General features: G+C 40.2%; 1 protein-coding gene across 2 annotated transcripts; it reads left to right on the top strand.

Annotated features, from left to right (window-relative positions):
- The first annotated feature begins 948 nt into the window (after positions 1 to 948).
- Positions 949 to 23292, top strand: fbxo38 (F-box protein 38). 2 transcript variants are annotated; one of them, XM_062425159.1, is made up of 21 exons: positions 949 to 1035; positions 5125 to 5339; positions 5645 to 5778; positions 7518 to 7681; positions 8067 to 8232; positions 8356 to 8631; positions 11289 to 11382; positions 11766 to 11896; positions 12122 to 12292; positions 12552 to 12694; positions 13332 to 13536; positions 13903 to 14100; positions 14211 to 14366; positions 15014 to 15736; positions 17116 to 17216; positions 17724 to 17826; positions 18388 to 18554; positions 18984 to 19129; positions 19677 to 19780; positions 21968 to 22081; positions 22200 to 23292. In XM_062425159.1, the coding sequence occupies exons 2-21, from the start codon at positions 5206 to 5208 to the stop codon at positions 22376 to 22378; spliced, it is 3609 nt and encodes a 1202-aa protein (XP_062281143.1). In that variant the 5' UTR covers positions 949 to 1035; positions 5125 to 5205; the 3' UTR covers positions 22379 to 23292. The 2 variants fall into 2 exon arrangements, with proteins under 2 accessions (XP_062281143.1, XP_062281142.1); XM_062425158.1 differs by having other exon boundaries at positions 954 to 1035; positions 5120 to 5339.
- Positions 23293 to 23998: the final 706 nt, after the last annotated feature.

Genomic DNA, 23998 nt, shown 5'->3' with positions numbered 1-23998 from the left:
TTTACATTTAGAAGCAGAAGGTATGGTGATTGTGTACATTATGTTCAGCTTTTTACAGATGGGTCAAAGGATCCATCATCAGAAGCAACAGGGTCAGCTGTGGTGACTCCCAGTTTTACCAGGTTGGGATCAGTTAGAGAACATTCGATTGTGTGAGTGTTGTATGTGTATGTGGTCGAGATAATTGCAATTATTTAACATTGGAGTGAGTGGAACAAGTGAACACAAACAAAATACTGCACTGTAGTGATTCAGCATATGCATCGTCAAACATCACAACAGGAGCAGGCAAGAATAATCAAGGTTACTCATTTAATTTAAGGTTATCCAGTCAGAGTAAAAACATGAAGTGCATGTGGGTACCAGCTAATTCAGGGAGTCTGGGAATGAAAAGGTAGACAAAGGAGGCAGTGAAGAGACAAGCAGTGTATATTAATGTTGAACAATCAAAATCTGTGGGGAAAGGCTTAGTGTGGGGGGAAATAATAAGGCAGTGGATAATGCAGGAACTTATACTACTACTTATATAGAATACAGAATAAAGAAGGAGGAAAGAAATAGTGGAAGTAACAGAAAAGAACAAGTAATTGTTAGCAGGTTAAGAATTGGTCACAGCAGTCTAAACAGCACACTATTCATTATTGGAAGATACCCAACTGACCACTGTGATCAGTGTAGAGAGGAGGACAGTGGAGCATCATGATTTCATTTGGGACAACTGAGACGAGAAGAAGAATTATGACAGGTTGGATTGAATGTGTGGACACTGTGATAGGTTGAAGACTAATGGCGTGAGAGACTATAGTGACTGATATGACCAGTAGGAGGCAGTGATGCGACTCAAAGGATGCCAACTGCCGTAATACACCAAAGAAGCAGAGGAAAGAGCAGGAGGAGAAGGAAGTGTTAGTTGTAGTCTGTTAAGTTGAGTAGTTTGGAGCATAGACAGAGCGTTGCTTTGTGTGGAAGCATCTCTTCTGTTCTCACAGGATGGCTGGAGAGCAACCTCACAGCGGCTCCGATAGAAACACACTGGTAGGTTATCATCAATGTTAAAGGCGACGCTGATTTAGTTGATGTGCTTGTTGTATTGTTATTTGTGTGCTTTGGTTTCTGTGTACAGTGTTAGCTGCGGCTATGCTAACTGAGCTAGCATTGCCACTGGGTTGAACGTAATAGCATGATAACGAGAGTGAGCAGTGTGCTACAATGGTGCTGCTTCACTTCGTGTTAGTTCTCACTGTGTCATTTAACGTTTAACTGTCACATGTTAGTAACCTGCTGTTTTTCAGTTACATAGTGATAACGTTATGATGTTGGGTAAGGCTGTGTGTGTTTGTGTGCTTTAGTTCAGAGCTACAGAATAACATGTATTTAACACAGTGTCCTGCTATTAGCTAGGTGCTTTTCTTTCAGGCTTCGTCTTGCACACATTAGACTTAACGCAGAGTATGGTGTGTAGCATTAGCTGAAGACACAACACCTCCATCCAACAGTTAGCCTTTGTGTTGGGTTTGGATTGTGTGCTGCTCTGATAACCACCATGTGTTCCCCATGATAATATATACTGGCTTCCTCTGCAGGTAAATGCTAAAAGAAAATGTGTGTTTTATTGTTCTGTAATGTATATAAACAGATAAACAACAGCCCAATAAATTCAGCTGAAACGGATGCAGGAGTTTGTTAGTCTGCATATGTTCTGTTCCTCTGTCTTTCTTCTTCTGTCTCATCTTTCTCACTCTGTTCTTCATCCCTCACTCTCACTCATTCACTTCTTGTGTTTCTCTCACGTCCTGATCTCCTCCCTCTTGTCATCCTGTTTTGTCTTTCTCCTGCCTCTCACTCTGCTCTCTATCTCTTCCTCCTCACCAGCCTGCAGCATTTTTCTTTTCAGAGTCAGTGAGTCTGTTTTTCTCTCCTTTTGATACAAGAAAGTACAATCACACAATATTTGGATTGTGGTTCAAACATGTCTCCAATCTGACAGTGAAGAGGACAGACTCATGTGTGAGTAGAAGCAAGGTAGTTGTATTTATATAGCTATAGATATAGATATTGAATCCTCTCCTGCACTGCAGTTTTAAAAGTGTAAGCCTGCACCACCCACATCAAGCAGCAACATGGTCCTCAAATGGCCACTTGAGGCTGGCTCCAGAAGCCTGTTAATCCCCACAGACCCTCATGTTACAATGCCCAGCTTCACAGAAGAAATTAACATTTACAGCCTGGTGGATCATTTGCCCTTTATGACAAGCTCTACATATACCTCACCTGTTTTCATTTTACTAAGGCTTAAAGTTATGTATAACTAGGGGTGTGGTCTCTTTGATTGACAGGTGATGTTATCACAGGCAAGTTGCTACCATGACAACAGTGTTGGTTAGGTAAAGTAACCATGGTGGTAGCTGTCACTGTTTCACTGTGTTTTCACTTGATGAAAGTGAATAGTAACATTTTGATGGCCTTCCACAGTGTTGTTCATCATGTGGTTAGAACCTGAAAAGAGTCACATGTTACAAAACACATTTAGTTTTAATAGATTTCAGCCTGTTTAGCATTAGCTTTAGCATTACCATAGCCTGTAAATGCATCTTTCTAACCTACCTAGCAGCTAGCAGCTAGGGTCTGCTCTACCCTCTCCTCCAAATATGATCACTTCTGGTTCCAAAAAAATCCAAGATGGTGACAGTCACTTCATCTGGAAGAAAGTGAGTGAAATAAACAGTAGGTCCCCTGTAGCAATCACTGACTTTTAGTTAGCATTCTAAGTTTGAACATTAGCCGATTATTAAATCTAGTTTGTCACACAGTATTTTTCATCATCACTGATGTGATTTGAGAAACTTGTTTGTGAGCAGCTGTCAGTGTGTGTTGTGTTGTTCTGACTTGGTGTAACTGTCCTATGTATCAGCAGTTTCAGTGGGCATTATAGATTATTGATTTTCTTTTTCTATTTCTTGCTTATTTGTAAAGTGCTACATCGATAGTCTTCCTGGGCTAATCCATTATTTCCTGTGGTGGGAGGGACAAACTAACAACAACCCCCCTGTTGATTTAACAACTCTGAACTCACCCAGTCTAATAGAGACTCAAATCTATCCATTCATTCAGAGATCAGTAGTGTTAAGGAGCCTGTGTGCAGCGCTGTGAGTCCTCTGTGTAGCTCTGCTGAGGAACACACACAGTGTAACATGTGAGACAGTGAATGTGAACAATGGAAAATGTTAATAGTAAGTTGTCTATCTGGTAGTAAATGTAAGACTACAGTGTCAGTTAATACTGCAGCTTTCAAGATAAAGAAAAATCTTGTGTGTTGTTTTCTAACTGCTGGAAAAGTGAAGGTTAGCTCCAAAGTTAGCAACAAGACTTAGCCTAACCTGGAGACACTAAGCAGAGAAACAGAGTTCACTTTGTCCTGTAACATCCAACAATTTCATTGATTTCCTCTGTGATTAATCAATTAGCTGTATGATTTTAGTCATTCAGGATTATGTTTAGTTAATTAAAGCCCCGATAATCACTTAGTATATTTATATGAATTAACTTATTACATCAGCCAGTCAATATGTTCTCTGCACTACTTGTATCTTTTTGCATTCTACAGTAACTGTTTGACCTGTATAGACACTGTGTTCTTTCTATAAGTTCATTAAATCCCACTTGCTGTTTATTTATTAGTCATGTGTTGATTTAAAAAAAAAAATCTCTTTTGACTTTATGTCCATGTGTATCTTCCTATTCCTGAACATGGTTTTTTATATGTGCAATGAGAGCCAGTAGAAACCAGTCACATTCCTTTTATATATAAACATACTTTGCCAATAAAGCTGAATCTGACTGTGATTAATAGACAGTCTTGTGAAAGCTGTTTAATGCTTCCTTTTACTGATCAGACCAACAGTTAACACACTATATTTGAACAAATCTAATCTAAAGGTTTGGAGAAGTCTGGCATTAAAAGAGTGACATTAGTCATTAGTTAATGGTGAATTTGACTTAATGTTTACATGATAAGATTGGAATCTGGTTGAAAGGAATGTTTTTCATATCATTAATGAAAGGCTGCCACATCATGTAAAAGGATTGACTTGTTTTTCAACCAATAGGATAAACGTCCCATTTTCTCATTTCAAACTAAAACTCCTCTGTACAGTCTGCAGTATATTCACCTTCACAGAGACAATGTACTAGGGCTTATCTCACTGGTGGTGATCTAAGCTTTTGGAGGACTGTACAGAGACCTGATCAGATGAATGAATGTGTCACCAAAGCAGAATTTCTCCAAGACTTTTAATAGTTCTATCCACTCGACCTGACCGAGGGTCTCTTCAACAACAAGGGGAACTGCTCCACTCATCAGATATGATTGTGATATTTGTCCAGGTATAAAACATCCAGTCACTTCTAATGAAGGGATGTGTTGGTCTGATGGTTCGCAGGGTCCCGCTGATCCTTAAAATGTCTTCAATTCAGGTTTTGATATTCAAGGTCTAAAAATGTCTTTAAATATGTGGAATTGTAGGATTTAAGGCATTCAATTAGATGTGAGCTGGGGCATAGTGAATGAGTGTCATTATATTTGTTCAGTTTAAGTTATTTTTCATTATATCATTATTTTTTGATTATTTTACATAAACCAACCTATCAACTTATTAATTCAAGTAAAAATAATCAGCAGTTGGAACTATAATGAAACTAATCATTAGTTTCAGTGCTCTATAAATGACTTTTAAATGAGCTCCATTTAACCCATGTTATATGTCTCAACAATGGTATTATTTTTTCCTTAAAGAGGTATTAAAAAGGTCTTTAAAAGTCATTAAATGTGTTCTTAAAAATGTACAAATACCCTGTAATGTGCATTTATTTAGCTGTGGAAAGGATATTAAATCTCCTTTTTAAAAGGTCTTAAAAAGCTTTAAATCTGATTTCAAAAATGTTTGCACCAACACTGGGTTCATTGTATCTTTGCTCATGTGGCTCTCCAAGATCTCACATATTCACTCTTCAGTTATAAACCCTCTGACTCCTCATTTGGGGGTGTAGACGGAGGAAACATTAAATAAGGCAAACAAGTGTCTGTTTCCCATTAACTCGTCTTCATCTGTGATGTGTTCAGAACAGGTTTCTTCTTGGGAAATAGAACCTCCAGGCTGTAGGAGGGAGGAAGTGTGTGTGTAGAAGCCTGACCAGTGAGCTGGAAGGATGGGTCCAAGGAGAAAGGCTTCTAAACTCCAGCCTTTATTGGGCGGGGGTGAAGGGGAAGTGGTCCCGAGAACCACTGAGCCCAAAGACTATATCAATGAGCTGTCCCATGAAGTCCTCTGTCATATATTCAGGTATACTGTCTTCCAGGTCCACCACTCTGTGGACTTCACACTGTTGTTGGGCAGGGTGTGTTTTCTGTTGTTGTCATTATTGTGAGTAGGATGTGGTGACAGTCCCACACAATTTGCTACATTGCTCAAATGCTCTCATGCACCCAGAGAAATCAGATGTATACAGTACTTAATGTTTGTTTACTCATGGTATGGTCATATGATCCACCTCTACCACAGCTGACTTTATAAATATAAGTGTGACAACATGACCTGAACCTTTAGTGCTCAAAGTTTTGAAAGTTTGAATATGTTTTGTTTTGTAGGTACCTTCCTATGAAGGACATAATGTGTATGGAGTGTCTGTCTAGAAAGCTTCGAGAGGCTGTGACTCTGTACCTCCGAGTGGTCAAAGTAGTAGATCTGTGTGCAGGTCGCTGGTGGGAGTACATGCCTTCAGGTAAGAGACCACCGTACAACTACTGCAGTCCCAACAACCGCATAACTAACAGTGTCGTACAACTGCTTACAACTTCTTGTTTTTTTTAATGCCGTAACATTTTTCTAGTACACACTAGATAATGAGGGTGTGACGATGCACTCAGCTCAAGAGATGAGACACGATATTTGGTTCATGAGATCGAGACGAGATTTTAACTATATTTTTAAGAAAACTTCAATGAGGAAATACATTCTGTATGACATTCTACATGACTGTTCTTTTATTTAAAATTCACAAAATGGAAATTGAATTGAAATGTTTGAACTAATCAGCTTGTAATGAATCACTAAATATATAATTATCATATGCAGTATGCAGCAATGTAAAAGGTTTCCCCATATAGATATTTTGTAGATGGATCATTTATGTATTTATAGAAATAACAACCATAAATACAAAAGTTAGATACAATCACAAATACTAAAAAGTAAATTATAAAGAGTAGAAACAATTCTAATATATAAATATAAATTAAATATAGAATCCAGTTATCACAAATTATAACATATTGTTAATAAGAAAAACACAGAAATAAAAGTAAATTGCACAAATCCTGTATCACATAAATACACAAGTAGAACAACATATAAATTGTGTTATAATTTGGTAGTTTGACTCATTTGACTTTTTGCATTATTAGGCTTCCATAGCTGCACTAGATTCCCTGCTACTCCTACTTCAGGCTTTCAGTGTAGAGACCTGAGGTTAACTTACAGCTGCTCCTCTCCTCATCTCATACTGCTGACTGAGATCTTCTCAGCAGGTAGACGCTGCAACAAGGTTAATGATCCACACGTGACATTATACAAAGAAGACATGACTTGCGAATGAGCGATAGAATACCGATCATCTTTTTAAAAAATGTTTTATTGATGCGCCCCTTAATTATAGCTTCACAAGACAAAATTCACTTCGACGAGAAATATCGTCGCGTTTCGTCTCACGAGATCTCGTCACACCCCTACTAGATAACTTTCTGTATGATCTGCACATAATCACATAGGCTTATGTTGGTATATGATGTTAATACAAGACACTTTTCCAACATTCTATTGTAAAAACAGAATTTTTTTTCTCAAAATGAGCTTCTTAGTATCTGCTTGGATTTGAAAATTCATTTTAACCAAATCTCCCTAATTGTGATGTTTTAGACAACAGTCCAAGTTATATTTGGTTGTGAAGACTTGTGCAGCCTTAGTTTGTGCTTCTCACACCGAGCTACTGGCTGCGTAAGCAAACCTGCAGATAGATGACATCACACATGAATGGGAGATTTGTCTCTTCTGTGGCAGAAAACACAACGCATGGGCCCATCGATAACTGTGCTCTATTCAGAGCTTAACAAGATATTCAGGGCTGTCTGTACTGTAGCAACAATAACCATGATAAACAACTAGAGACTGGAGTGAAAGATGGGCAGTGACTCTGCTGGTGTCTTCAGAGTGACTGGGCAGCCAGTTGTCCTGAGGCAAAGGGAGCATAAGAGTCATGTCTGACTGTGAGGATTAGGTCCCAAACATGGTCCACATTCAATTTCACTTATAGCTACATTGTGGAGAAACAACTAAAAACGCTCAGAATGAGATTTCAACTGTTGTAAACACCTCATCAAAACACATATGTCTGGATAAGAGGCATAAACTCTTCCTTCCTTTTCAGAGTTTGAAAGAAGGGTCTGATTGTGTTTTGTGGTTTAGGTTTCACAGACAGCAGCTTTCTGCTCCTTTTGAAGAAGATGCCAGATCTGGAGCAGCTGTATGGTCTCCACCCTCGATACCTGGAGAGGAGAAGAGTCCGAGGCTATGAGGCTTTCAGTATACCTGGAGTCCTGGAAGCACTACAGTTCTGTCCCAGTCTGCTGGTCAGTATGCAGTGTGAGAATGATCCCCTACTACAGGGAGGTGCAGTTATACCACCAACAACCATACCAAGTCATTCTACTGATTGGTTGTTGCTGTTTTTAATCAGTAAAATGTCCTCCTAAAAATACTTTTTGGTTTGTTTACATAGGTTGAGAATTAAAGGTTGATGCTTATACTGACTAGATGAACAGACTAGATATTTAAAGGTATATTTGCAGTTTCTGTAGGACACAGTCAGTCAGTGGATGGAGATGAGAAGTGAACTATTGTAATTACAACTGAGGAGGACTGCAGGATGTGGTTACATGTGGTGGATGAGGTGCTAGTTAGTGGACCTTCAGTGGAAGCTTTTTTGTCAGATGATGTTATTTGACCTTATCTCAGGGTGTGGAGACATCCCATCTCGAGCTGGTGGAAGCCATATGGAACTACATGCCCCAGGTTCACATACTGGGAAAATTCCGTAACCGTAACGGGGCATTTCCCATTCCTGCTGAGAACAAACTGACCATCCCCATCACTGCAAAGATCCAGACTCTGCATCTAGTGGGTGAGTAGGACAGTTCATGCTACTGTCTCTACTATTCCTGCCTTGTTGCCTATTATTGTTTCACCTCTAGTTTGTTTGTTCACCACAGCTGTATTGATACATCTCAGTGTTTGTTTGTTACAGGTGTGAACGTCCCAGAGATCCCTTGTGTGTCCATGCTACGCCACCTTTACCTGAAGTGGGTCCGTCTCACCAAACCACAGCCGTTTAAGGACTTCCTGTGTGTGAGCCTTAGAACCTTTGTCATGCGGAACTGTGCAGGGCCGACCAACTCCCTCAAATATGTTCCCCTGGTCACTGGTTTAGCATCAGCCCGGAACCTGGAACAGCTGGAGCTCGTGAGAGTTCCCTTCCTGGGAGGGCTGATCCAACATGTGGTAGAGGACAGCTGGAGGTCAGGTGAGGAGTATTTATATAAAGTCCTGAGTGCTAGTTTTAACAGACACATTGTTAAGACAAAATCGTTGTTAGTTAGTGTCATTTGTTGACAGTAGTACAAAGGTTTTATACTTTATGGTTTACATTATACCAGATAGCAAATCTTATATGATAACAAGTGTTCCCTGTACATTCTGTTTTCATTACCTGTATGACATATATGTCCTGGGTGGCCTTGGGGCACTGAATCCATTGCCAAATGAGAAGAGCTCAATGTGTGTGTGTGTGTGTGTGTGTGTGTGTGTGTGTGTGTGTGTGTGTGTGTGTGTGTGTGTGTGTGTGTGTGTGTGTGTGTGTGTGTGTGTGTGTGTGTGTGTGTGTGTGTGTGTGTGTGTGTGTGTGTGTGTGTGTGTGTGTGTGTGTGTGTGTGTGTGTGTGTGTGTGTGTGTGTGTGTGTGTGTGTGTGTGCGTGTGTGCGCGTGCGTGTGCGTACTGTCAAATATATTTTGTGACATGCCACTCACCTTCCCTTCAATGTTAACCATTTTACAGAGATTGTTTTTGCTCTTTTCACTCACCTTGGTTCACCAAGCTGCAGCACACACACCAGTCCTGCAGCACAGGATAGAGAGGAAGCAGGGGAGACATTGAATCAAATGAAAGCACAGTAATGTTACATGGGAAGTCATGGAGATTGGCTCTCTATGTAAATATAAAGAGTTAATTCTAATGTAACAAAACAACACTTGTTATTTTCATGGGATTATAAGTGAATTAAAACATAATTCTGAACATTATATTCCTTTTCTGCTAAGTCCATTCAGTTAGATAAGACTAAATTCTACACACTGCACATTTCAACAAAATGCTGTTTGTTGCTCACATTGTGTCAGAGGTGGTTTGCATTAGGTTGAACCTTATTCAACTTTCCACTGTGATGATTTGATTACGTCCGTTGTTCGGTATTTCAATGCATGACCAGACCACCAAACTACAAGTCATGGTCTGAACCCTAGTGAAGCTGCTCTAAGCTTGAGTTGACTCAGTTCACTATGCTGTATAGACAGGATTGATCCTTCACAGGAAATGACTTTTGATGAACTTTTAATGTTAGCATTGTGTCAAAAGTAGTAGCAGTTTATCTGAATCATATATGAGGCTTCAGCAACAGGCTTTTACACAGCCTGTTTAAGGGGATAAAGCTGCACCCTTATTCCACCTCACTGATCAAAAATAATTTAGAAACTCTAATCGACTTAATCTTGCTCATGTCTATTAATCGTGGTGTTCACTGTTGCCATGACAGTAAAGGTTGCATATCTTAAAGGAATTTAAAAATTGTCTCCAGTGATCATTTAAACCCAAACCCTGATCTTTACATAGTTCTAATCAAGTAAACTAGACATTAACCACAGCGTCACACCTTAAAACATCATTATTTTACCTCCCTAAAGATGCTCATGTGTGAGGGCAGCAGTGTAAAATACAAAACAAAAGAAACTGTGAAAATACATCATTGTTCATCAAGGGTGGAGATAATCGTTCATTAATCGTAATCGAGGTGAAAAGTTCAATTAATCGTGATTTTTGCCATAATCGCCCGGCCCTAATAGACACTGAGTGGGAAGGGGGGGTCAGAGTTTTGCTCTGCCAATAAGCTGAGTACAGTGGTAATCACAGAGCCAGATCGATGTCTGTGTAAAAGGGATGGGAGAGGGAGCTGACACTTTAGTAATACCTATAGTCCTAGTATAATATAGTCATGCCTCTGCATCCAAAATGAGTGCATGCTGTGTACAAGCACACACGGGGGCAGCAGATCTTTTTCACAGCTAAAATGAAGGATCTCTGTATAAAAGAGCCATGAGTTAGTCAAATGAAATGGATATCTTCCAAAGTGAAAGTGTTTTAGTACAATATTCAAGTTGTGTAGACTGTGTAGACTATATGGATAGTTAGACTTGTTCTTCAGGCTCTGTGCTTCAATACATTTCATCTGAAATACAGGAATGGAAACTACATTAAATGGCCAAGTCAGCTCTGATTTAAGTAGGTTTATATAAATATAGAAAGAGCTGTGGGAGATATAGTGCTTTTAACACATGGACCCCAACATTTATTGATTCAAAAGTAATTGGACAGATACACATGCAGTCAAACAAAATCATCACAGTCTAAAATCCTTTGCAATGACTGGCTGAAGTGTTGGAGCTGTTTTCATCAGCAGACGCTTTGTATCTTACCTGCCTTCACTGCACAACCTCCAGCCCTTCTTGTTGGGGCTCTCTCTGCTTTTAGTCTGGTCTTCAGCAGCTTAATGCAGCTCAGTGGGAATGAGATCAGGTGACTGATTCAGACTGATGAGGATATTCCACCTCTTCACCTTAAAACGCTCTTTGGTTGCTTTGGTTGTATTTTAGGATGGTTGTCATAAAGGGCTTTTTCTTCACCCTGCAAATGATTGTGTTCCCCAGTCTATCAGGTTTTTTGGTCTGTTATTCACAATGACAGTCATTTTCAAACATCATTTTTATGTGACCATGGCAAATGATTTGCATCCTCTTAATACCAATTTCAGATAACCGAAACGCTGGTAAATGCAACCAGGGCCTACTTATTTGATTCATTGTTAATAAGGTGTGTTGCTTCTCTGTAATGCTGCTCATTTGTCTTCCCAGGAGGATTTCGTAACCTTCACACCATTGTGTTTGGAGCCTGTAAGAACGCTCTGGAGGTGGACCTGGGCTACCTTGTGATCACTGCTGCTCGCAGGTCCTGAGCCAATCATCAACTCCTCTGACTAGCTAAGAGAAAAACACTTATGTCAAGCTTATGTTTAAAGAAAAATGCAGTATGGAAGTATATGAAGAACATCCAAAGTAAGAAGTTCAGACTAGTGATACTTTTAGTCTATGACATTGCCAAGGCCAATACTCAGTTTTGTGTTGTTCCTTATACAGTATGTTTTTTCAGTACTGTAGTATCAGTGAGCTGTCTATAAGCAGACAAATACTTTATCAGAATAATTAACACAGTGTACAATTTGGAGTTTTCTTGAGTTTTTCTTCTACTTTTGTAAAACAATATTTTAAAGGCTTAATACAAACACACATAAATACATACATTTAATGAGATGACTTCTGTGTGTTTAACAGGCTTCATGAGCTGCGTATCCAGCCTTCACTGACTAAAGATGGAGTCTTTTCAGCTCTCAAGATGGCTGAACTAGAGTTTCCTCAGTTTGAGACTCTTCATCTGGGATACGTGGATGAGTTCCTGTTGCAATGTTAGTTTCTACTCTTAAATATCACTTTCAGCACTTTTGTCTCTCCAGAGTCTGGTACAGTTTGTTGTGAATAACTGAATTTGCATTGGCTTTTCTTAAAGGAAGTCATTTGCATCATACTGTGACCATTTTGGTATAAATGACCAATGACTGATTGAACAACTATATAAATACATTTCCAAATGCTGGGATAATACTAAGTGATATAAGTGTGTTTAACTGCAGGTAAGATGAGTCATTCGGAGCTGGTGAAATACGGTTTGGCAGATGTCATTGAGAACCCGGGCATCATCACTGATATTGGCATAAAGGTGGTGAACGAGGTGTTCACGAACATTAAGTACCTGCTCATCTACAACTGTCCTCACCTGCACAACCCTCATCACTGGATCACAGGTAAAATATACTCCTGACTCACTTTCCACACTTTAATCTTCACCACTATTCGCTTAACTTCAGTCACACATGGCCCCCCAAAAAAGAATGTCCATATCTTTATGGTGTGCTCAGTTTCTGTAATGAAGGCTGTACTGGATACCAAGCTAGACTTTCATTTTCCTTTTTCATTCTTCACTCTTTGAGTCTTTGAAGTGAAGTGCTATCATGCTCTGTGTAGCTGTTACGTTGTTACATTGTTACATGTTTTGGTCCTCAGATCAGTCCAGATGGAGCCGCCTTGTTGATCTCACTCTGGTACGCTGTCATGCTATAAAACTGGAATCCTTCTCCCAGTTCATAGAGTTACTGCCCAGTCTGGAGTTTATCTGTCTGGACCAGATGTTTAGAGAACCACCCAAGGTATACGACATACATACACATACATGGTCTTTGTTCTTTATTATTGATTTGTGTGAGAGGCGGAAGCCTTTGCTTTCCAGTCACTAACTACTTCTGCATACTTTCAAATATCAAAACGTTTCCGAACAATACTGCTATAATTCAGATTTTATTAAAATAACTTTTACTTTAAATTTTTTACAGTATTAAAATCTATAATGGAAAGTCTATGGGAGGAATGTTTGAAAGTTGATATCTCAAAAAAGTAAAAGTACTAAAATATTCATACTTCACGGAGGCATTATTATGGATTCCACTGCTTTTTGTGGCAGGACCCGCCCTTCTCGCCTCTGATTGGCTTACCCTGACATTCTAACCCTATTAATGACTGTTTGGTTATTTGGTTTTAATGACCCATCTCTAATTCAGTGCAGTGCTTTAAAGTGGATGGTGACGTTGTCTGGTCCAAATGCACTAGCTGCTTTCAGGGTTTGACTGAATAAATGTTAATAATAGGGAAACACAGAATATTATAACAACAATAATAATAATAATAATAATAGAAACTGTATTAAATGTAAACACATTTGTGTGTGCCTGATACCTGATTTGGTAAATAAGTTGGTGTGTGTGCTGTTTGTGTGTATGTGTGTGTCAGGGCTGTGCCAGGGTGGGCCTGAGTGCAGGGACTGGTATCGGTGTGTCCTCAGCACTGGTCAGCAACCAGAACTCCAACAATGACAACGACAACAACAACAACCACCACCACAACAATAATGAGGCCAACCTGCCTCCTGCTCCTCCACCTGTAAACAACATCAACAACAATAACCAAAGACCACAGCAACAGCAAGAGCACAATGGCAAGTTTCACCTGCACTCCCAATCAGTGGAGAATCACACAGCAGTTCATCACCATCATACGCTGTGACCTCTGAAGGATTTACAAACCTTCATGTTTTCACATTTCAGTACAAGAAGCACATTTAAGGATTATTAGTGCTCTGTACAAAGAAAATGAGTTGGACTCATTAACAATGTATTATGGCAATTTAGATTAAACATGCTTCTGTTGTGTTACCTAAAAGTCAAATGCCATTACCAAAAGTCTGAAAGCTGTTTGTTAAGCAGACTGCTTTCAGATCAGTCAGCATTATCTGAGAGATCCTGTCCTGACAAAAACACTTTTTGTTGTGAGTAAGTAATACAAGTTTTGTTTTGGTTCACAGCACCAGTGGAGGTAAATGGGGTGGAGGAGGAGGAGGAAGAAGAGGAGGAGGAGGTGATCTTGGAGGAAGAAAACATGGAAGCTGAGCCTCAGATAGATCTGAAAGGAGGAGCGGAGGTGAAAGTGGAGAAAGTTGACGTGGCTCCAGGACCCAGTCGTCCTGTTGAAACACCACCACACCCTGATGAGGAGCAGGCAGGTGTGTAGAGATTAACAGTTGTTCTCTTCACACACGCTCACCCCCCATTTTATACATTAGCTTCTATTATTCATTTTCAATGTGTGCTGATATGTCCTTTTCTCCTCCAGGTCCCAGTGGTTTAGTCCAGCAGTGCAGACCAGCTGGTGCCCCTCTTCCTAAGCCCCCACTGGTCATCTCAGACTCAGACAGTGAGGAGGAGGAAGGCCTCGTTTCAAGACTGATGCCAGCTTCCTGTTCTCAGCAGCCAGCTTCCTGTACAGAAGGTGTCTGCCTAACACAGAACACACTGAGCTGTCTGAACAGTGTGCTTACCATAGCAGCTCACATTGGGTCATGTACACACTAGAGCCCGACCGATATATCAGTCAGCCGATATTGGCCTATCACAGACATATCAGTATTGGTGTTTATCCTGTCGTATATGGGCTGATTTTATTTTATTTTTTACAGATAGGCAGCATTTTATGTATATTTAATCCTTTTTCCTAATTCAAGTTTAATACATGCATATTAATAAATGCATATTAAACTCCCAGTGAAGTTAACTGTTTCAGTGAACTGAAGTTTATTCTTTAACTGTAAAATATCACAGCCTTCATTACATATCTTTGTCCCAAGTGTTTGGTAACCAGATTTGGGGGAAAAATTGTGTTTATGTACATATCCAGTGTATATAATCAGCTGATATATATATATATATATAGATATTTTTATTCCGTAATAACAGTATCTGCATTGGCCCCAAAAATCCAGGTCTGGCCGTAGTACACACACACACACACCCAACTGAAAACTGGAATGGAATGAAGCTAAATTTAAAGATCTTGGAAAGAATAGGAGCTGGTTTATTTATAGATGAAAGCAAAGACTGTCCTCACCAGTGTAATATACATATGTGTTACTGTTCCAGGTAAAGGAAAGACTCCTCTGCGGCGGAGCAACAATGTGGCTGTGTCAGTGGCGTTGTCAGCTGATCAGATGAAGGCTCAGGTGTCAGAGAGCAGCTGTGAGAAGAGCTGTCAGGTGACCAGTGAACAGATCAAGGCAGACATGAAGGCTGCTGTTGAGAACAGCAGGAGGACTAGCAGTAAAGGAATTATAACTGAATCTGGAGAGAGCACTGCGAGGCCGGGGCCTGACAGCGGGACAGGACGGGGCAGTGGGACTGGTGGGGCTGCAGCAAGGACCGCAGTGAGGCCAGTGACTGGGTGTGTTGGCAGGGTTGGACCTGGTACAGCCACATCCAGACAAGTAGGTGGATGTGAGAGTGTGATGGCGGGGAGCACCACCCACAGAGCACCCACAACCACTGACAGAGCCACAGGAACAGGCAGGACTAATGAGTACACAGAGGGACCCTCTGGAACACAAGCTGGGGACAGCTGCACAAGGGAGGCTGGGGTGAGACCCAGCTCTGGTCCTGTTGGTGTGGACAGTGTGGATCCTAGAGGTGCTGCTGTAAACCATGTTCCCAGGAGACAGGAAGAGAGACAGTCTGCCCCTGCTGGATATGCCTCTGCTGCCTTTACAGGCTCTCAGCAGGGTCAGGCTAGAGGAGAGGAGTTTGTTCCAAGGCGACCTATGACCCGATCTTGCACCCGTATGTCCTCTGTTTCCCTGGTACCTGAGACAGGTAACACTGCAGGTTCACACCCACAACACAGCTTATTTGTGTCCACTAATTGTCTCTTTTAGAGTCAACACAACGTCTCTCATAATGATCATTTATTTACAATATTTACACTGATAATTAGCTGAGAGAGAGAAGATAAAATGTGATGAATATTCAAATAATGAACACTAACAAAGATCATATTTGGCTTGTTTAGTCAGGACAGTGTGTGTTCAGACAGAATATGAAGAGAAATCTAGAAGGAGTGCAATAACATACACAGTCAATGCAAAGACACAGATTGACCTGGGGGGGAGTGAATGGACATGAATGTTTTTCCATTGTTGAGCAGAATGACATCTTCTAACAGGCAGTGGAAGTGATCACAGTCAAGCTTCATTTAGACTTCGAAACATATTGAGGTACAGACCTCGTTTACAGTGTAGTCAAGCTAAGCACAAACAACACATCTTACACGCTGACAAACACAGATGAGATACTAAAAAACAAGAAGCGATAACATAAATCCCTTCACTTCATTTTAGTGAAAATACTAAAATATTAAAAACATTTGGGATTAACAAAGCAATTAAAATGAACAAAAAATGAGTCAATAAAAACAAGAGAAGTTGGAAAAACATCAGTCAGTTATGCAAAGTCATAAAGAGTGTTATTCAATCTCTTTTTAATATGACTTATTTGGACTGTGGTAAGGTATGTTAAACAGAACCATATTTACTCTATTATTACTCTATATTTAATACTATAACAACACCACTGTGTTACAATAATTAGAATATCTAAGAATTGTGTATGTATTTGTTGTTATTGTTTGTTTTCTTTATCATATAAAAGCTTTGTTGCATGACTACAATATACAGAGATAAAAATTCATATTTTAGTGGCAGCTTGAGTCGTTAGTTCCTTAACTGTTGGCTGCAGCTGTCGGGATACTTCACTTCTACTTGAGCTGTTTATTGGCATAATAAGTCTAACTGAAAGTGAATTGAGTTTTAATCTGCAGCTTAAATATCAGCTCTTTAAATCACTTGCGTTCTCCTTTGAGAGAATAAATCAGAAATCAAAAGGAAGAAAATAAATGTTGATAGTTTTTGGTTTCTTGATGCACCATCTGTTTTTTGGGTGAATTTGATGGAACACTGTTAGTTCTCTGTCTGTGTGGATGGAGAACTTGTTTCCATACTCAAATGGCTTCATTTTACACCACATTTGCATAAAGCAGAACCATCATCATATGCAGATGGTTAAATGACCAGGCAGACAGCAGCCTGCTACACAACACAAGAGCCACTGACTCTGCTATATCACTGCTAACAACACAAGTTTGTTACTTGTTTTGTTTTATTTAAGGTTGTATTATTGCTGTTTATGTTGTGTAGATCTCTCAAGAGCCAGGCCTCGAATAGCAGTGAGGAGGAAACGTATGGCAGACAAATCAACCAGCACATCAGACCCGGTTACCGAGGACGACCATGTACAGGTACACACTCACACACCAATTTATAGACATAAATTTTGTTAAATATTGTTTTGACATTTCAGTGTTTAAAACAGAAATGAATTCACTCAAAGCTCAACGGTGGAAGTGAGTACTCTGTATATTTTACTGAGTGGTTTTCAAGTAAATATTATTGAGGTCTTCGTCCTCTGGAGGGCGCCATAGTGTGGCAGGAAGGGCTTAGAGGGAGAGACTTGAGGTAAGAGGAAGGAAAAACAGCATGAAGTTCTTCTATACTCCTGTTTATTTATTCACAGTAGAGAAACACATAAATATTATAATTATAATAATGATAATTATATTTGTTATTGTTGTATAACCAGTAAGTGAACAGTGAGGTATTTTTCTCCTCACTCCTCATGCTTATCTAATGTTACTGTTACCTCCATGGGCCAGGAAGTGAGGGGCTGTTAACATAAGCCATACCAGTAGTGTACTACATGTTTTAAGATTTAATAGTGAGATACTGATATGTATTTACCTTTGCAGGTGTTATCTCTGAAGAGTAAGAACCTGGTGGGCATCACTCTGACCAACTGTGGAATCACTGACCTGGTCCTCAAAGACTGCCCCAAGATGATGTTCATTCATGGTAACAGACAGACAAGGAGGCTGGTATTTGATGATTCATACAGATGTTTCTCTGATTTTTGCATTATTTTTACATTACTAAAGATGTACCAGCAATCTTCCAATAAAACCTCTTACTGCAGGAAATGGTGTATAGGTAAGCACACTAAAAACGGTCACATTGCTGATCTTGGATGCACCAAGCTGGCAAGTGACATGCTTGCTAAATACAAAGTGCACTATGAATGCTATCGTGTCTGTAATATTTATATCAATGCAGGATATTTTTTTAGCACTTTTATTGGAGAATCTTTTTGTCAATAGTACAGAACAACATAATTGTGAGGCACATTAACATCCACATCTCATTACATAATGAATATATATAATCATCTATGATTGGTAAAAATACTGAATGTGGAACATTTGTTCAATACTCTGCTTCAGTACAAGGTTCTGTGTGAAAGTAGTCATTATACAACTTTATGTTGAGTTGTATAAATGTAGTTTGTGTTCGGTCTTTATACTGAGTCAGAAAGCCTTCAGTCATCAGCTGCTCTTTGTGTCCTCTGTCTTTCTGCAGCCACCAGATGTCGAGTTTTGAAGCAACTGCGAGTTGAAAGTGCTCCCATAGTGAACAGGTTTGATTACGCTCAGTGTAAGAAGCTGGACATGGAACAGGTCCTGGATCAGATACTGAGAATGCCTCCAGAGAGGAACCGCATCATCTACATGCGCCCAATGCACCAGGTTGGTCATCTGTGATGTCTGTTTCTGTAGAAAGTGGACACTAACCTAAAACAGACTGCAGATATCCCTATCTACTGGCCATGAGACAGTACATGATATGTGTATCCTAAAACCAAATATATGTGGCTTACAGTTAAAAAATCCTCCAGCAAGGAGAATTTATCAAGACTTTTACTTTGGAAGCTCTGAGTTAAAGTCACCAACAGTTAAACTGATTGTAGTTTTCAATCAGTCCTGACATTTTTAGCCACTTGTAGTTTGATCAGTTTTTCTGCAGTAAATGAACTTGGAATATACATAAGGAAGGTACAAAAACACATGTTCCTCATGCTTTCCAAACGGATGAGATTGTTCTACTTATAGCTGATTGTCTCTTCTCTCTGTCCTTGTTCTGTTTGGTCTCTTTACTTGTCTCTGTCCTCCCTGCAGATTGACTCAGTAGCGTTGGAACGTCAGCTCTTCCAGGGCCCCTATCCTTATCATATAGCTATAGTGCACGAGTTCAGCAACCCTCCAAATATACGCAACAAGGTTCGCATTCGCAGCTGGATGGACACGATAGCCAACATCAGCCAGTGAGTAGTATCTGTCGTGTCACTTCCTTTCAAATGTTATCTAAAAGGTTCCTCTGTTATCTCTGTCACATAGTCCCCGAAGCTGCAATCTGTGGCCTACTAGCTTCTAGGAGATCGTTTTGAACAGAAACGTTTATTGGTATTGGTGTTGTTACCATGGTGACAGCAGCAGTGGTTTGCTAATTGGGTCACTCAGTCTAACAGTGAGATCACACATCAGATGTGTAGAGGTAGTGTCTCTTTATCCTGAAGCTTGTGAGCGTGTTTGTGTTGAGCACAGAATTTCCATACTGAGCTTTAGCTGGCCAGTTGTTCTTTCATGTTACTTTCATAGAAAACAAAACCAGCAAAATAGAGGGAAAACTCCAGAGAAATAAAATGAAGCGTGTTGAACTGATTGTACATGTTAGGCCACTACAGGATGAGGCCAGTCAGAGATCTAGAACTACCAATCAAATGAAATGTAAAGTTTAAATGTGTGAAGTTTGAATATGACGTGTCTCTAATGAGTAATAAATTGATGTAAATTTGTGTGTCTCTCTACCAGGGAGTTAATCAAGTATGAGTTCTTCCCAGAGGCCACCAGGACAGAAGAGGATGTGAAGAAGTATCCCACATATCCCTGGGGGCGGGACATTTATACACTGGAGGGTAATACACCGTCACACCTACATGAACCCCCACAGATTAACTGTATAGTTTACTACTGAAGGTAGACATGCACATACACATCAAACAACCAAGCATCTGCTTTGTAACTAGTAACCAGTTCAGTCTTTAATACTCTAGCATACAGGTTTTGAAATGAAAGGACTCTGACGTTAAAGTGCTAACACTCAGCTTTAATTTGAGGCTGTTGATGTCCACAGCAGTGGACAGAATTCAGTCCCCTTTGCTATGTAAATCCCCAAATGTACTGTGCATGTTTAAAATAAGCTTGAACAAAGTAACTATGTTTAATATACAGTTGTAGTTAATGACTGAAACACTCAACCCACACACATCATCAGACTGTTGGTTAATGCTCTGCCAGGCCTGTAATGCTGTCTGCTTCGCTTCATGCTTCTTTGGATTGTTGACGTGTGTGTGTGTGTGTGTGTGTGACATGTTCAGTACTATTATCCTGCTGCACTGCTTTTTAAAAAGTCCTACAATATGAATATGAGAACACTAAAACACCTCTGGAAGCTAAGAGTCAGTACAGTCTGTGCTGTATCCCTCATCACTGTCATGTCATGATGCTGTCCCTCCCTCCTGCACACTTTTCTGAAGCAACACTTACAGCATTAGTTAACCATCTCCTGTCTTTATGCAGCCTAGAGAACAATTGTCCCCAACAAATGTCCTTCAGGATCTGTGCCTCAGCACATTTCATTTGAAATGATGTAATGGATACTACATTAAAGTGCCACGTGTCAGCTTTAATTTGAGTCAGTTTACATCAGTATATAAAGAGCTGTGTGGGAGATGAAACATTTTTGTAGACCAAAGTTTAGGGGTTCAAACACTGTTGAACAGATGCACATGAAGTCAAACTAAATAATCATATTTAACAGTTAGTGTAAAATCCTTTGCAGCCAATGCTGAAATCAGCAGGTGCATTATAACTTCTCTGGTGATGTTCTCCCAGCGTTCACTGAGGACTTTAACACCTGAAGCTCTTGCATGTTGTGAGCCTTCACTCTGGTCTTCAGCAGGTGGAATGCACATCAATCACATTGAGATCAGGTGACTGACTTGTCCAGTCAAGGATTCTCCCATGTTTACCTTTAATTACCCAGATTTTGGCACAGTGTATTTTGTCCAGCCAGTTTCTAAATATTTGACCCCCGTGCCCCCACCCTAGACTTTCCCACCTGCCCACCAGGTGGGCTTGTGCTCTAGACTTGTGCTCCTCTGTCTACCAGCTCGTTTGTCATTGTCCAGTTTCCTGTGTTGACCTGCTTTTCTAGAATGAACCCAACTGTTGATTTTGGCAAACCAGCTACCTTTAATATATGAGACAGATATAGATTTCAGCTTTATTCTTATCTTCTTCACTTGAATGGTCACCTCTTTACTCTCCACCTCAATCTAAATGACTACTCTGTCAGTTCTGAGCCACATGTGAGCTTTTCTGTACTGAACATTTAAATGACACACATTTAGTAGGAAAGTATCCAATTAGGTTTGAACTCCTGAACGTGGGCACTGTGTTTAAAGGGTTATATCACCCACACAGTTCCTTCTATATATATACAAACCTACATAAATTAAAGCACATTACATTGCCTTCTGTTTTAATCTGTTTTATCACTGTATAAACAAGTTATTTAACAAGTTAAATTTGTTACTTGCTGAATTTAAATAAGTTGCAAATGAAATCAGATTTCTTCATACTACATCATAGCTTCAGCTGTACTAAGCAGTACAGCTTGTTCGTTTCCACTGTGAATGGTTGCAAGGGTCAAGGAAAATGTTCTGGTCTTTTATGTTCTAAAGAGAACAAGCTGAATGAGGGCTGATCTCTGTACATTTAAATAAACCCTCCAACCAGCTGGCAGAGTGGAGACACATGAGATCATCACACCTTCTTCCTTATGGTTGTTTTATGGTGGATCAGAATTGCTTAATACCTCATGATGTCTGACCACATCATAAATCTGAAGTGCTTACAGCTGTTAGACGTAATGTTTAAATGTGAGGACACTGACACACAGTTTCAGACAGTCTCTTGTTAATCACACACTGCACTGGTTTGTTAGGAGGGAGTTATTCCATCATTATAGCAGCACATCTGGTTGACTGTACCAGCCCCTTTAGAGCTAACCATCTTCTGTAATGTCATGTTATTTTCAGGAGTGGTGGATGGCGCCCCCTACAGCATGATAACAGACTTCCCCTGGCTGAGGACTCTGAGAGCAGCCGATCCTAACAGCTACGCCCGCTATGACTTTGAGGACGATGAAAGCAGTGAGTGCAGTCAGCATGTATTCTATCAGCAGTCACAGAGGTTGTTCTCTGTAAAAGACACATGCAACCTGATCATACCAGTACTTGATGTTTCCCTCTCTGTTGTGTCATGTGTTAGCCACCATCTATGCTCCACGACGTAAAGGCCAGCTGTCAGCTGACATCTGCATGGAGACTATTGGGGAGGAGATCTCAGAGAAACGACAGAGCAAAAGAGGAGTATTCCAGAGAGTGGTGGTCCTCTTCCTCCATCACTGTGATACACCAGGAGACCCTGTGGATGATGACTACATCTAGTCACCACAAGACCTTCCTCTGTCATCACATAAAGAGTGACCCATGCAGATGACGGTCCTACTGCCTGAAATCCTCACTGTAAAGACTGACTTTTATTTTGAAAAGAGACTGAGGGATGTTCAGTGTGTTTACTGTGGAAGCTGCAGGTCAGAGCTGTGTTTCTAATACATTGATATGCATATGAAGACTCAGAGACTTCACTAGCTTGATCTAGAAGGAATAGTTGAAGGGCATTGGGGGGGGGGAGGGAATTAGAAGAATTAGACAAATTATACAAATAAAGGGCACTTTGCAAAAATACTTTCATATAATCTATATTTACTAGCTTGATCTAGAAGGATTAAGTACAGTCGAAGGTCACTGGCGAGGAGGAGGGGGGGTGCTGCCAAAGAAGAATTAGACAAAAAAATGGGTACTTTGACACATTGGAAATCTATATTTCTGATTTGGTTCATTAGGATTATTCACCTTTTCTTTGGTGTACTTACAACATTGGAATGAGGTTCAGGACATATCTGATGCTGATTTTCTTATTATTTCAGCAAAATCTGAAGGCATGTATGAGCCTCCTAGCATCCTGGAAATTCACACATAGGAGGTATTCATGGTATTCTGGAATTCTTCCAGTAAGAAGGTATTTAGGACTGATGGCCTGTCTCTGCTCTAAAGAAAGGCTTGGTTCCCTGTTGTTGAGGCCACTATGAACAGTGTGTGCTCAGTTGTCTGTACACCACACTATCACTGAGAGCAGATGCAGAGAAGGACTATGCTTTATTATTGGTCTAGTCATTTATCTGCCCACTGCCACAGTCTGTCTACCTCCATTATACACACACACACACACACACACACACACACACACACACACACACACACACACACACACACACACACACACACACACACACACACACACACACACACACACACACACACACACACTGAAGCAGAAATGTTAAACAACATATGCGTTTTAAATCTGTTCTTAGTTGTCCTTCTTTTATTGTTTTCCCCTCACACGAGTCTCAGTTTAGCCTTTTACCACCAGGGAACTAAACTTTAGAGCTAACTCCATCTAAACTGCTGAGCCACATCAACTTAATCATGCAGCTTGCACCAGAATGTGTTTGACTGGATGTGTCTTAAAATCTAAGAATGGAAAAATCTGAAGTTAGTTTAGTTGATGCTATTCTCTCTATCAACATCATCTGTGAATAAATTAAGTTTCTTACGTTTTAGAGAGAAAATACAACGGTGAGATCATGTGCACAAAGCTGACCAACTGAATGTGAACACATGCATTAAAAGGGTGATAACACAACCACAGCAGTGTCAAAGGGCCATTTCAAGCTGTGATGGTGGATTTGAAAGTGTAGTCTGGACTGTGTCTGCAGTCATGATGGTTGTGTGTTTCACAGTAAAAATACACTGAACATCATCCTGGTTAGCTGTTCATGCAGATTTTCCTTTGTTTTGCCTATGATCCATGGCAAGTTGGAAAGGGTGAGTTCCAACTTGCCATGGTGAGTGGGGGGTAGGACAGTGAGGAGCAGGACAGTGAGGGGCAGGACAGTGAGGGGCAGGACAGTGAGGGGCAGGACAGTGAGGAGCAGGACAGTT

Source organism: Scomber scombrus, chromosome 9 (genome assembly GCF_963691925.1).
Source record: "Scomber scombrus chromosome 9, fScoSco1.1, whole genome shotgun sequence".
Lineage (NCBI taxonomy): Eukaryota > Metazoa > Chordata > Actinopteri > Scombriformes > Scombridae > Scomber > Scomber scombrus.
This window is presented reverse-complemented; position numbering and strand designations above follow the sequence as displayed.